Source organism: Schistocerca cancellata, chromosome 1 (genome assembly GCF_023864275.1).
Source record: "Schistocerca cancellata isolate TAMUIC-IGC-003103 chromosome 1, iqSchCanc2.1, whole genome shotgun sequence".
NCBI lineage: Eukaryota > Metazoa > Arthropoda > Insecta > Orthoptera > Acrididae > Schistocerca > Schistocerca cancellata.
The window spans coordinates 418224833-418240630 of record NC_064626.1 but is presented as its reverse complement, the minus strand read 5'-3'; the positions used below and the strand labels follow the sequence as shown (position 1 = coordinate 418240630).

Here is a 15798-nt window from a genome sequence, read left to right as displayed (position 1 = left end):
TGAAAATAAACATCAAACAACAATGCTCACTACACGCAAGCTATCAGGCTACTAATGGGAAGGATCACAGATTACATAAGATGAAAAAATAATGGTTGCCAACTGTCATTTGACAAAATGGCGCAAAATTCTAATTCGTCCTTACTTCCTGGACACCCATTACTTATATGAATTCTGATTCAGGTTTCCAGTGAGTTCTCTTTCACCATGCAAATGGCTGTCACCAGCCCTTATTTTCACTTTCCAAATAAAAGTTGTTTCTCCTTAATCCAAAATTGAAAGATAAGTGACTTTAGTTTTTCTGAGACATGGGCAGTGGATGTTTCTTTTATCTCAAAGTCTATCTTCTTAGAATTCAGTTTGTGCATGGTGGAAACATTTGAGACTGTGTTCAAGAATCTGTGCAGAACAAAAGCTTAACAAGTTTAAACAGAGACAGGTGGGGATGGGGGGTGCTTGGCTAGAAGTAGAGATTGAAAGATTTTTGTTTTTGTAAGGAATCTGGATCTGTTCAACGGCTGTCCATAACACTTAGTTGGCTGTCAATTTCATCCTGAAACGAAGATGTTCATGTGTATTTTGACATTGTGAAAAAAGTTTTGGGACTCATAATATTCACTTTTAAACAGAAATATTCTCCTCTCTGCATTAGTTTGTCATTACAGCAATAGTAAAATCGTTAAAAATGTATAACTCTTCACAGTTACCATATTTCTTCTACTTTATTCTGATGTTATTCAAACAAAACAATTGGGCTAATATGGTTGTTGTGTTGGACATTATCTCACTTATGTCTTGATGTTAAAAATGTTTCATTTTCATTAAGCGGCTCTTAGAAAAGGTGATGGAATACTCTTCCCATCAGTTACATTCCTTGCCATGGGAGCCTCATTTCATTATTTATCACATCATCTTAAAAGGATGAGGATACAACACACAACAAGTAAAGCATTGAAGATGATTTGTCTGTCAGATAGTCATATTAAACTTGTTAGGCAACGTCTCCTTTATTTAAGCCTAGATATATTTTGTGTTCTTACTAACATCCATCAGTATTGATTGCGATGGGCGTATGAGTGACATAATTATAGTATGAAATAAGGAAAATGAGTTGCCTTTACAAATAAGCCAGCTTTCTCTTACATTGTCTGGATGGTCACATCAGGATGCAGTCTTCCTACTGGATATTTGCCTGAACTTCAGTGATCCTTGAAGTTATTTATTATTGATGAGTTTGTTGCTTTTATTATTCACTCTCAACAAGTAATTTTTGTGCAAGGTAACTGTCCTGTCAAGTGTACCTGGTATATCATCAAGTACAGACTCACAGCCGACAGGCTATCACACTCTGATCCACAAGAACTTAATGCTATCTACCTACAGCTTTGTAATTACTATGTGTGTTTCCTTTTGAGCTAATGTTGTATGGATGAAAAGCAGTTAAAAGTATTAAACTGAAGAAAGCTTCACTAAGAAAGATCCCCCACTACTGTATGCAGCATTATAGGGGAATCTATAGTTTCATTGGAATCTAAGCTATGGCATGTAATGCAGTCTGAAGTGAAAGTCCTATTCAGACATAATTTCCAAACATTGGGATTTTTCTTCTGACTTTGCCGACATGAAGCCGTATGATGTATCACTATATAAAAATATTTGTTAATAACTTAATTTCTAAGTTTACTGTTCAGGTGGCAGTCATATTGTCATGGCATGTGAAGTTAAACAACAACTACAACTACATTAACAGTGAATGTGGAAATTTCCCAGTACATAAATTTTCATACAGAGACAAGACTATTTTTTTTTTTTTTTTTTTTTTTTTTTTTTTGCATAAGACACTGAGATTCATTTTGTACATTTAGTCTGTTATTTTGTAGGATTTTATAAAGATCTCATTGAACTTAATATGTTTGGTCTCAGATTCATCGCTTATATCAGAACATAAAAATTTCATAAATTGAATTAACTTATTGTAGAATACTATGGGGACAGTGTGTTCATTACTCTTCTGTCCTGTTTTCATATTTCTTTTCTATTCTCACTTTTATCAGAAAAATCTTGGTTTCTTACTGGCAACATGTCGAATTTGGGCACATTCTAATGCAATTAGGTTTGATGATTGTATTCACTTTTTCTGTGAAACTGATTATCATCAACAATTTAACATAGATTAATCTTCTTAGTATTAACCATAGCATAATAGAGAGGACTTTTATTGATATGATCCAGTAACAACAATTACAATGCATATCTACATCACAGACATTTGAGACTTTAAAGGGTGTCTGGCGCCATGTAGTTTCATTTGATTAAAGCTCCTTTGCCTGGGTTGCAGATGGGATCCTCCATTTCATTCAATTTTGAGGTGCCTCTTCACTGTTAGAATTTAGGGAAAATACCAAGTGGGCTGTGTCATTATTGGAAATTTGCACTGAGGAGGGAGGTGTGCTAGTGTAGTCCGTGCAGTTGTGTGGAGTCCTTATACCAGAATGGTACAGTGGATGGCACATCTGCCTAGTGAGCAGGAGACCCAGGTTCAAATCCCAGCCTTGCATAAATTTTCATTCATCACTTCGAACTGCATAGTGCATCGTACATGTTTGAGACTGGAAAAGGTCTCTGGAGCCTTATAGTTTCATTTGATTAAATGATGATCTTCTTGAAACTATTGCTCATACTTGTCTCTGTAGGCTTCCTCAAGTAGGTTGCTTGGTGCATCCCCCAAGTAATTTTTGCTCCAATACCGCACTCAAATTCACAGTTTAGAATCAGGCATCTCGACTGGTAATTTTTTATGTGATTTAAGTGGCAGAATCTGTACTCATTATTTGATGTTAATCAATTTATGAAAGTGAGCTGTTGTTAAAAACTATACTAATGACACAGCATGATTCCTTATACATGCCTTACAAGAGGTGCCCCAGGAGGAATGGTTAGAATTCAGGGATATGACAGGAATCATCATTTGCTGCAAAAAGCCTAGCAGACGTGGGCTCTAAAGTGCACACCTGGGCTCTAAAGTACACACCTTTAGATTTTAGACAGCATTCTTGTCTGGAGCACAGCATTGGTATAAAATGTTAAATTTATTTGTTGGCTGCTGGTTTCGCCCCTTTCCTCAGACCATCTTCAGGCTTACAGTGACATCATTGCTGCTGGTGGCAGCAGACAGGGCGAGATATGTATAAGTATTGTTGCCACAGTGATCAAGACTGTTTTTATTGATTTTTAGCATATCTTAAGAGCTATGAGCAATTTTTAATCTCCACTACTGTGAAACATGTCTCTTCTACTGAACAAGTGCTCATAGCTCCTAACTCTCATAATACCAACATATTTTCAATACTGTGTATTACCTGGAGGGAGGAGGGGGACAGTATTTTCTGTCCACTCTTTAATGATATGTAAGTAGTTTGAAGAAGTTGAAAATATCTTTTAGCACAGTCTTAGAAGTACTAAAGCATTTCCAGTAACACATACACACACCCCAGGGGGGAGAGGGGGGGACTTATCTGTAATCATCACAAACTTTTAAAAAAAATTTAAAAAAAGTTAGTTATTGATGGTTTTACTCAACACACTTTTTAAGGAGATGTTGGTGTGTAAGCTTTAACTGAGAAATTTTAATCATTTATGGGATCTGTTAGAAGACCTCATTAAAAACATAACTTTTTATTCAAAATTTTAAAATACAAAGCACCTGACTAGATTACAGTATTTTCAAAACCCACTTTTGATCTTGTGAGGGTTAAGATATGAACTTTAGAGTCAATATTCACTGGACTTTTATTTCTTGTTTTGGTCCATACTACTTCCTCCCAAATCATGGAAAGCAAGAAACTTGCAGTAGAAGAGATTCGTTTCACAGTATCAGTGGTGAAGTAGTGCTCATAGCTCTTAGGATATGCATTTTAAGGCCTGTGTTTTACTAGGACCTTTTGCTTTGAATGATTGTTCCCGTCATATCCCTGAATATTGACTATTCCTCAGAGGACAACCTGTATTTTTGATAAGTAGCATAAGCTCAGTTTTTCTCAGAGAATGGGCTTTTTTTTTTAAATATATATGCACAAGTTTTGGATGGTCCAAGCTTTGTATTGTGTGAAAAATATCAAATAAACTCACTCATCATGTTTCTTTCTTTTCCTTTCTAGTGAGCAGAACTCAAGAGGAAGGACAATGGATCGTGATCTGCATAGGAGGGACAGAGTGGGAGTACAGGACTTCGTCCTTTTGGAGGACTATCAGAGTGAATCTGCTTTTGTAGAAAATCTGCGTAAGCGATTCAAAGAAGACATTATATATGTAAGCAGCATCATATATATCTTATAATTGGAAACTAATTGCAGGGAAATTAGATAAATTATAGTATAGAGGCTGTAAATAAACATGATAGTTGACAGATAGCAGAAAGCAGTCTTTCTTAACCATACTTATTTTGCCATGTGAAATAACAATGATCTCAAACTTCCAGTTTCCTTTAGGTTTCTGTATACAGGGTGTCACAAAACTACTTGTTCAAATTTTTACAGGAGGTAGAGAACATCAAAACAAAAGTATTTCAATAAGGAACATGCTGACTTTCAAAGCTACTCTGTTTACGGAACATGTGTTGCCAGAACTGCAGGAGTATCTGCATCTGAATGTTAGTCAAAGGATGTACTTCCAGCATGAAGGAGCACTGTCCCAGTCCAGCAGTCCTGTGAGCAATAATCAGAGAGCCCCCTTTGGGAATCAATGTATCAGCTGAGGTAATCATATGACCTGACCACCCAGCTCACCTGACCTCACGTGTGAGGATTTCGTTCTCTGGGAGCATATGAAGCAGCTTGTGTACGAAACAGTTGTGAAAATGGAATAAGTCCTTGTTGCTAGAATTGCTGTCACTGTTGGTACCATTGCAGATATGCCAGGAATCTTCGGACATGACAAGCAATGACCCGATGATGTATTGCATGCAGACCAGTGGTTGTGCATTTGAGTAGTTCCTGTGAATGCCACTGCTGTAATTCACATACTAACCTATCTTCTGTGTAAATAGCCCCTAGCATCAGAAATTGCTGTCAGGGACTATATGTACCATAACTAAGTATGTTTATTTTGATGTTCTCTATCTCCTGTATTGATCTGAATGAATAGCTTACCAAGTGCATAGGATGATGACCATCACAGAATCACTTGAGTTATTGTTAACAGTAATGCTTGTGCTGTTGACTGACAATGTACAAACAATAATATTTTGCAGTTGTTTTTACAGCTAACACTGAATAAAATTACGATAAAAATTCATTGTTTTTGATACAGTATGACTCATGGTACCAAGGGCATTGGAGTGTTTGTGTACTCTCAATGAACTTAAATACATATTTATCGGAATGGAAGGTCATTAACTCTCATAGAACAAAGAGGCACATTGGGTAGCCTAATAAACTCACACTAGTGAGCAAATAACACTTCCAGAGAAACATTCGCAACTGAGCATTACAGCATAGATTGAAACTGGTCATCGTCTAAGCATTGAAAAAATAATAATAATAATAATAAAGAAAACCTTACAACTGAAACAGTATTTTCAGAATCTACCATATCTGAGAGATTTGGGATTAAAATTCTCTCCATCCATAGTCATTTAAATTTTCTAAATCACTGCCAGGAATGAATATGGTGACAATTCTTTAAACAAAGTCACTGTCAGTTTCCTTCCCCATTTTCTTGTAGTCGAACTTGTGGTCCATCAGTAAAAGTGTTGACAAAGAATTAAACAGTAAATGCCCTTTATTTGCTCTGATTATCAGAGCTCAATTCAGAAATTGGATATTTCTACCCAATAAATAAAATGAGACCTGAACGATGGGGACTCTTTTATCCATTAGCAAAAGAAGCAGAGGAAAGTATCATTCCATTGGACAAAAGAGTATATGAAATTTGATACAACCGTCTATGGCCACTCTGGGCTGACTGCAGAGTCTAGTCTTTTTGTTTTTTGTTGTGCTGTCAGCAACTCACTGTGTCATGTTTACAGTGAGTATCAATCTGTCATTTTTGTAATTACTGATATTTCAACCTGGACTTTCCATTGTTTAATGAGGACAACATCAACTGTAGGAAAACTTATTTATTTATTCATCCATAGACCATTCAGGAGAACAGTATCGGACATGAGAATTGAGGAAGTAAATAGGTCTCTTCCATGGTATTGCAAAGTATGTTGAAGGGATAGGATAGTAGCTCAACAGGAAGGGAAGATTAGAGCACTTCAGGCTGAACTAGGTAGTGTTTGGGAGGAACTGGTGAGGTTAACATGGGAGAAGGGTGAAGGCAGGGGGAAGTGGTAGCAAGGAATAGGGGCCGCAGAGAGACAACAGTATCTGACAATTTCATCATTGGCACAAACAAAAGATTTGCCTTGCTACCTCAGTTAACTAAGGAAGAGGCTTAGGTGGACATAAGTGTAGTTAATACTCAACAGACTTTCACCAGGAAAGCAACTGTTTGCAGGGAAAATTAGGTGACAGTTACCAGGTCAAAAGGTTATTCAAGCCCAGTGCATGTCTTGGCCAACTGATAAAGGATGTAGGATCATTGTGCAAGGCTTTACAAAGCAGAATCATGTTGTGGTAGTGGATGGAGCAGGAAACAGTATTGATAGGGATCAGACCTATAATATTGAGTGTGACCTGGTAAAAATAGCATCTGCAGTGAACCATACAAATGTTGGCTTGGTTCCTGCTTTCATGTGATTGGCCCCATTTGAACGGCTCTGTCAGGAGGGTCAATATGGAGCTAGGTCAGCTGCTTCAGCCGGCTACTTTGTCAGGCATAGGTTTGGTTCCTGTTGATGGTATTGGTAGGTGGGACTTCACAAGGCATGGCCTGCGTCTCAATCAGAAAGGGAAGGATAAATTGGCTGGGATGACAGCAAAATTTTTAGGGGGTGGGGGCATTGAAACTCACGGGAGCATCTCTTTTTAGGCTAAGATCAGCGTCCAATGATACAATATGGAATGAAATTAAGTTTTGTGAGAAATTCAGACAGGCAGGTACTAGATATGTTAAAGTATCACAAGATGGGGAACCAAATGATAATTCAAAATTTAACCTATTTTATACTTTTGTGAGTATATTTGAAAACAATGAAACATTGTTGTAAGAAACCATCTGAAAAGCCATGGCTTATTAAAGGGATAAAAATATCTTCTAAACGGAAATGGGGAGTGTATCTTATAGCTAGAAGGAGCAATGATCCAGAAGCAATCAAACATTATAAAAACGACTGCACTGTATGTGCATTGGTCTGAGTTAGCACCTCTGATAATAAAATTAAAATGATTTGGAATATGGTTAAAATGGAAAAGGGCAACCAAGTGCACAGGAAGAGCAACCAAGAGCACAGGAAGACATTATTTCTTTCAAACTCAATGAAGAGTTTGCTGGCACAGAGTGAGAAGTAAAAAATATTTTTAATAATAATTTTTTTAAGTGTTGTAGAGAAAATAGGATCCAGCTGTTCATTAGAAAATGCAAGGCTGTATGTGGAAGAGGCAATACCAAAGCAATTTGATAAAATTGATATTCAACCTGTCTCACCTACTGAAATTATGAAAATAATAAATTCACTCAAAAGTAAAAGCTCTCATGAAATTGATGGCATTTCCCACAGGGTACTAAAAGCTTGTTCCCAACACATCAGTAGGATTCTCAGCTGCCTATGTAGTAGCTCACTGAAACAGGGCATTTTTGCAGATAGACTGAAATATGCTATTGTTAAACCATGGCATAAAAGAGTGATAGGTCTGATGCTGACAACTACAACGCAGTCTCCCTACTGACAGCTTTATTGAAAGTTTTTGAAAAAGTGATGTATTCAGGAGTAGAGTAGCTTCACATATTTGTAAAAATGAATTACTAACAAACTGTCAATTTGGTTTTCAGAAAGGCATTTTCAACAAAAAATGCTATATATCCTTTCGCTGATCAATTATTAAATGCTGTGAATAACTGAACATCACCCATTGGGATATGTTTGTGATCTCTCAAAGGCCTTTGACTGAGAGAATTGTGAAATTCTTCTAAATAAGCTTAAGTACTGCGGTATGAGTGGCACAGTGCACAAATGGTTTCATTCATATTTAACTGGAAGAATGCCGAATGTTGAAATTGACATTACAGATAGTATGCAAAAATCACGAGAGTCCTCCAACTAGGGAAGTATCAAGAATGGTGTCCCACAGGTTTCAGCCTTGGGTATCTTATTGTTCTTAATATATATAAATGACTTGCCACACACTATCCATGAAGATGCAAAGCTATTATAAATAATGTCTTTCAGAAAATTATTAAGTGGTTCTCTGCAAATGAACTCTTACATTTTGAGAAAACACAGAATATGCAATGCTGCACAGTAAATTCTGTAACACCATGGATAAATATAGACTTTGAACAGAAGTCTATTAAAACTTCCTGGCAGATAAAAACCGTGTGCTGGATCGAGACTCGAACTCGGGACCTTTGCTTTTTGTGGGCAAGTGCTTGGTATATCACTTGCCCATGAAAGGCAAAGGTCCCCAAGTTCGAGTCTCGGCCTGGCACACAGTTTTAATCTGCCAGAAAGTTTCATATCAGCGCACACTCCGGTGCAGAGTGAAAATTTCATTCAGAAGTCTGTTGCTAAGGCAAAATATTAAAAGATTCTGGGTGTATGCATTGATGAGAAAATGAATTGGAAGGAACACATTGATGTTCTGCTGAAACATTTAGTTCAGCTAGTTTTGTTATTAGGGTTATTGCAAATTTTGGTAATAAACATATCAGTAAATTAACCTACTATGCCTATTTTCATTCACTGCTTTCATTTGGCATCATATTTTGGCGTAATTCATCATTAAGAGAAAGTGTATAATCAGAATAACAGCTGGATCCCACCCAAGATCACACTGCAGACATTTATTTAAGGAACTTGGCATATGCACATTACCTCCACACTACATATATTCACTTATGAAATTTGTTATTAACAACCCATTCCAATTCAAAAGTAATAGCAAAGCACTAAAGGATGATATTCACTCTTCTGGGTTAAATCTGACTTTGACACAGAACGGGGTGAGTTACGCCGGCACAAAAATCTTTGGTTACCTACCAAATAGCATTAAAAGTCTGACAGATAGACAGATAGCCAATCAGCATTTGAAAACAAATTAAAAGAATTTCTGAATGACAACTCCATCTCTCAATTGGGGGGCGGGGGGGGGGGGGGGGTATCATTACGAAATGTCTTGTTCCTGATCTAAGGAACAAGTATTTATGTAATGTAGTGCATGTCAGATAAATTACAGACATAATATATTTTTATATAAAACATTAACAAAGTATGACAGGAGTAGGTGAGGATGGGGCTGGAAGTTGGCCATTGCTTAATAAAAAGGAACCATCCTAGCATTCACCTAAAACAGTTTGCACTTTTTATTAGTTGGTGTTCAACCACCCTGGTGTATTCAATAAAGATCAAACACATAAAAAGCATGTAATTACAACTAACAGTATTGTGTTGCTGGATGCACACACTGTTTCACTGGTATTGACTTGACTGTGTTTGCCATCTCTCGTTTGTTTCTACTACTCTATCAGCTGCTGTCACCCCCCATCTCTTCATTTTCATTTGTAAAGAAGAGTCTTCTTCTTTGAAATGTTTTGTGTATCCACGTAATGAGAAATGTCTGCTTGTGTCTGTGTACATGCGGATGGATATGTGTGTGTGTGCGAGTGTATACCTGTCCTTTTTTCCCCCTAAGGTAAGTCTTTCCGCTCCCGGGATTGGAATGACTCCTTACCCTCTCCCTTAAAACCCATATCCTTTTGTCTTCCCTTCTCCTTCCCTCTTTCCTGACGAGGCAACCGTTGGTTGCGAAAGCTAGATTTTTGTGTGTATGTTTGTGTTTGTTTGTGTGTCTATCGACCTGCCAGCGCTTTTGTTTGGTAAGTCTCATCATCTTTCTTTTTAAATATAGATTACATTTTGCATATTATATGATTACAATAATGTTTAGTCTACTTGCAGAAGATAGGAAGTAACTTCTAAGTATGTAGTTGGCAATGCATTTCTAATATGTTATGAAGTTCCTTTTTTTTGTTCTTTCAGACATACATTGGGACCGTGTTGATATCAGTCAACCCATATAAAAATTTGCGAATTTACACTGCTGAAGCAGTTAAACAATATAAAGGTCTACATTTTTATGAAGCTTCACCACACATGTGAGTAGAATTTAATTCTGTTTTCCATACTTGTATATAATGTATCTCATGTGTACATGTATACTCCTGATTGTTCTGCATTGTTAATGTCTCTTTGGAAGTATCTTGATTTATTTACTTTCAGCAAATTTGATCATTTTAAAACACAATTATGCTCTATCTACAAATGTTTTTATATATAGCACCGGCAGTATCGTAGTTGAGAAAAATTCTTAAAAATACTCCCCCTCAAGAGTTGTTCCAAGTCATTGAAATACATATGGCTCAAGGTAGTGTAGAATCGGAATTCAGCCCATTGTTTACTTGAATTTAAACTTTCATTGAAAGTTGCTTTTTGATATTGTGCAACTATATTATGCAACTATGATGCTTAAAACATTAGTATGGTGTTTATTTTATATACCCATTCACTAAAATCATATTCATATGGCGTTTACTTTATATATCCATTCACTAAAATCATATTCAAATGTGAGAGCACGAAGTATAACATTGTGTTGTGATGCATAAAATTTTGCTGGTATGTCTCTGGTATTTTCAGTTGCATAATAAATTAATTAAACATAACCATTAAAGATGAAAAATCCCTGTGTTTAATACTGTGCAAGTCATCTACAGATATTTCATATTACACTTTATGAATTTCATCTAAGAATGGAATGCTACAGTCTCAGAAATTCAATTGGCGATGATACTTTGTTAATAATATACCTTAAGGGTGTCCACCCACAAAAGCTGTAAAGCACACTAGCCAGAAGATTCCGAGAAAAAGGACTCTAAAAGTTTCATGCACAGCTCATGTGCTGTTTCATTTATACATTATGGCAGCACTATGAAATGGTTGCACCTGTAGTGGACTCATTTGCTACGCAGGCGATCTATGTTCAATCCTACCTTCAGGTACCTTTTTATTTTGCTTTTTAATTGTTTTAATAATTATAACAACTTTTCAATAAAGTTAATTAGCTAAAATATTATCTATTAAATGACAAAGTATTTTATTTTGTCTATGAAATGACTGTTAGAGCTAATTAGCATAAAATGTGTACTACAATTAATATTTTGATTTTATAAAGTTGAATAATTTCAGATGCATATAATGGAAGAAAATTAAAGCTTTAATTACCTCTGTAACGATTGCTTCAGGTAGGGTTTTATTTATATAAAAAATTTACAGTGGTGTTTTTTTATTTGTCAGTTTCGTATTTTCCATACAAGATCAGAATCGTGCACAATTTATGAAGGATGATTGGTTACACAAGCGGTCATTTTTTAAAAGATCTGTTGGAAAACATATTCTGTTAACATTCATGAAAACTTTTCTTTCATCAGAAAGCATGGAAGTGTATGAGGCATACTGGATGATGATGATGCACTATTAATTGTATTTTTATACAGTATTCACGGGAACTTCTTTTTGTATTATTTTCAATCAGATAAGTGCAATTTTCAATATGCTTTATTAAATTGTTTGCCTGCCTGTAAAAATAGTTGTCACAAGATTGAAGAAGAGTAGTGCATGTTGGAGGAATCACTTTAAATGTACATGTTGATGATTTTTCATCACCCTGAATCATTTCATCATATAACTCAGGATTTTCTTGTCCGCCTCTACCACAGTGAAAGTCAAGAATGAACTGCCATATTAGTTACAGATTCTGGAGGTGTAAGGATGGGGCAAATGTGTATATATGCTGTAGCATGTAAGGACCAGTGTTTGATTAATTCTATGAGGGTCCTGAGCCTTATTAATTGTCTGTCTGTGTGTATGTACAATAGGGCAAGATCTATACTCTACTCTTCCGTGTAGAAAACAGTTCTTCAAATTTACTATGAATGTTTTTAACCTCTCCACAGTTTATAATATTTTTGGATATGTAATAACATTTTAATGGCAATAGTAACAGTCATTTCATAAATTAAATAATATTCTTTGTGATTTAATTTATTATATTTTAGGCTATTAACTTTATCTAAAAGTTGTTATAATTTTTAAAACAATTAACAAAAAAATAAAAAGTTACCTGAATGTAGGATCAAACCTGGATCAGCTGTGTGGCAAGTGAGTGCACTAGAGGTGCAGCCATTTCACTGTTCTGCCACAGCATATAAATTGACGTGTATATGAAGTGCATGCCAAACTTCAGAGCTGTTTTCCTCGGAGTCTTTTGGCTAATGAGTTTTAAATCACTAACCTGCAAACAGAATTTAAAAGATTGTAACCTTCATTGTTAGTTTACCTCTCATTGAGGATTGTAAAAGAACACCACCCAACTCTCTCTTGATGATAGGAGCATTAATCAGAAGGAATGACGTATGGGGGAGCATCATTTCTCAATATCAGCAACAGCATTTATTGGTCCATCGTGAACCATTATATACTTTAATTTGATGAAGGACAAGTCAAATTAAACACAATCTGAATTTGAATGTTTGAATTCTGTGTTTTACAAATCAATAATTCTTCTATTGAGTAAAAACAGAGTTTGATCAGAAATTAATTAAGGTTATTTGTGAAGGAATTTTTATGACACTGATGCTTTAAATGAGTAAGCAAGCTACTGAATAATTTAACTATTGTATGTAAAACACTTTACTGATATGTTTCTGCTCTAAGCTGATATATAGTGGACATTACAAGTGCTTCTTGTGTTATGGACAGGGATATGTTTGTTATTTCACAATTCCCCAGGTCTGTTTAGAAGGTACTCATTTGCAGACAGGACTGAATCATATATGTGGACTTGGCAGATTCATTATTTTCAGTCAAATAAATAGTAGTGTACATTATTCAATTTTCTTTTAGTTGCAAATAGCCCTGACAGATGTTTTCTAAACACTAAAGTTCCCCCCCCCCCCCCCCCCTTTCTCTCCTGAAGGGACTGTGTTGTCCCTAAAGATTAACATATACTAAAGCAATGAAGTAAAGTATGCATGATATGTCTGAACCACTGTTGACCTGCTTGCACTTTGATGTAGCACATGAAAAGCAAACAAGCCTTTGAAAGCTACATTTCAAGAGCTCTTCCACATGGCACTCTCATTTTATGTTGAATTTTAGCCATATTCTTAGTTCTTCAGTTCCACTGTCAAGATTTTAAATTGTATCAAATTCTTTTCCATATCTGCTGTGTTGTTCTGGTAATAGAATTACTAGCCCACAGACTTAATAGGTGTTATCTTGAGGATATTTTCCATTAATGAGCATTTTGTGTTTAAATAGCGTATTTCACAGAGGAAAAAAGCAGCATTTACAAAGAACTTAAATTCTACCAAGATTAAAATTTTAAATTTACACTGTTGTTTCATACAATTATGAAACGTTTAGGTCCATGTGATGTGAAAATTATCCATTGAAATAATATTTCTGTAGTCTTCTCAATCATCCAGTTGTTATGATTTGTTTCCTTTTCAGTGCTTGTCGGGAAATCATTTTTTCAACTGCTGTTTTGTTAATGTGGAAAGCTTCATACAAAAACCATAATCCAGTATTTTTATTTTTACAGATATGCCATATCAGACACTGCACTAAGATTTCTTTTGGAGGAAAACAGAGAACAATGTATTCTCATATCAGGTAGATAATTGTTTTTTTTTATGTTTAAATGTGTTATGGAAATATAACTGAGTTGTTTGGGGATCAATAATGGTAAGCCACAATGAGTAAATTTTACAGGAGAGCCACAAAGGTTAAAAAATATTCCATAAATCACGTGATTGACATAAGAGTTATGTTTATTGTGCTTTTAGGTACTACATACATTTTCTTGTCACATGGAACAGAACACTTCAAACTATTGTACATTGTGAGAAAATAATATTAAGATCAACGAATACGTATAATTTTGTGGCTTGCCATTGTATATCATCAAAGTGTCAGTGCCAACTTTTGGCTTCACAATTCATACTTCAGCGTAATCTAGTTGCATTGCTCATGTACCTTTGACCCTTAAAAATAAAAATTATGTCAATTTTGTAACATATTTATGAAGCAAATTGTATTACTAATATCAATATTATTTTATGCTGGCTCTCCTAAATAACAATGCTCATAATTATAATCATTTAAGTAAAATTATAATCATTTTCAAATATTTGTTAATCCTGGTTAATCATTATGTCACAGTACATAACAGATTATGCCGCCACTTACATTTAGCTGATTTACTCAACTCCGGCATCTGCTGCTGCCATCGAAGCATTCCCCTTCTTAGCAGAGGAGATGGGCACCTATCTAACAACAGGGGTTAAGTCTTCCTCCTTGTGAAATAAAAAAGAATGCAAAAATTACTAATAACGTGAATCTATGAAACAATCTGAACTATACAGAAATTTAACAGATATATAAAGGCAAACCACAATAACCTCTACAGCAGGTACCTTTGATGCCCATCACATGTATAACAGTCATTAACGGTTAATGGACTCTAGATAAATGTCTTAGAAATTTTCACATAATTCATGGTTGCATTAATTATTATTATTATTATTGTTGTTGTTATTTGATAGCACAACATGTACTGCACTGTCACAGTAAGCCACAGTCACATGCTATAATATGGCAGGCCACATACTTACACGTTTTTTATGCTTACCTCTGATGAGATGCCACATGGATTTGGCTGATAATCAGCATCTGCAATGCTGTCATTGCATGAGGATTCACTCTCAAAACAGTCTGCTTTATTGTGGGCTCCACAATGCATGCTTTCATCCAAACAATTCGTGCTGTTTCCTTTGCAAGACACCCATCTTATTGCAGCATACGTTGCTAAAGCAGAAAAATGTTGTGCTGTGTCTTGGTGTAATACATAACAACAGGGTGTGCACTCTGAAGTGTCTCCTTTTATAAATTTTGACAATATAATGAAATTGGATCTACACACCAAGCTACAGCAGAACACGCAAGCATTATAACCTTTTTTTATGCAAGTGTTCTGCCACCACTTGGTGAGTAGATTTTTTACCACTTGGTGAGTAGATTTTTTAACTATCCAATTACATTATCTTTTGTAAGTTGTTTGATATTTTCAAAGAAGATTATTTTAGAGACCAGATGAATGAGAAGACGTACTAGTAATCGTGAATTGTTGAACCAGAGGATATGCTCCAATAATGATGGAAAAGAAAATTATATTTTTATATTTTTTTAATTAGAGAGACTTCTGCAAATGAAGAACATTTATTAAATATCCATCAGTATTAAATGATTGCATCGGGCCAATGTTCAGTTTTTGCTGTTGTCTTTGAGTGGTAATGGTCTACCATGCAAGTTCACTTAAATTCACATATGTAAAATCTTTAACTGGAGTTTATCAGACTTTGTTTTATTAAGTGCAGGTTTATATTACAATCAAGAAATAGTCATTGATAGAGTAGTACGAAGCACTTAGCTCATTCAGTTACTGAAATATATGACACTCTCATACTTAAAATGGCCAGAAAATTAAACACATATATTGAATGAAAAGCTAGAATGAAGTTTAATTGTGTCTAAGAAAGTTACACACTCCCTTGAAAGTAATAGCATTATTATTGAAT

General features: G+C 35.3%; 1 protein-coding gene across 2 annotated transcripts in view; it reads left to right on the top strand.

Annotated features, from left to right (window-relative positions):
• LOC126175902 (unconventional myosin IC) overlaps window positions 1-15798 on the top strand; it is a 405132-nt gene that overhangs the window by 328448 nt on the left and 60886 nt on the right. For both annotated transcript variants that reach the window (XM_049922966.1, XM_049922974.1), the window contains 3 exons: window positions 4158-4308; window positions 10142-10257; window positions 13764-13834. In XM_049922966.1, the coding sequence (XP_049778923.1) occupies window positions 4183-4308; window positions 10142-10257; window positions 13764-13834 (313 nt within the window). In that variant the 5' untranslated portion in view covers window positions 4158-4182. The remainder of the gene's footprint in view (window positions 1-4157; window positions 4309-10141; window positions 10258-13763; window positions 13835-15798) is intronic.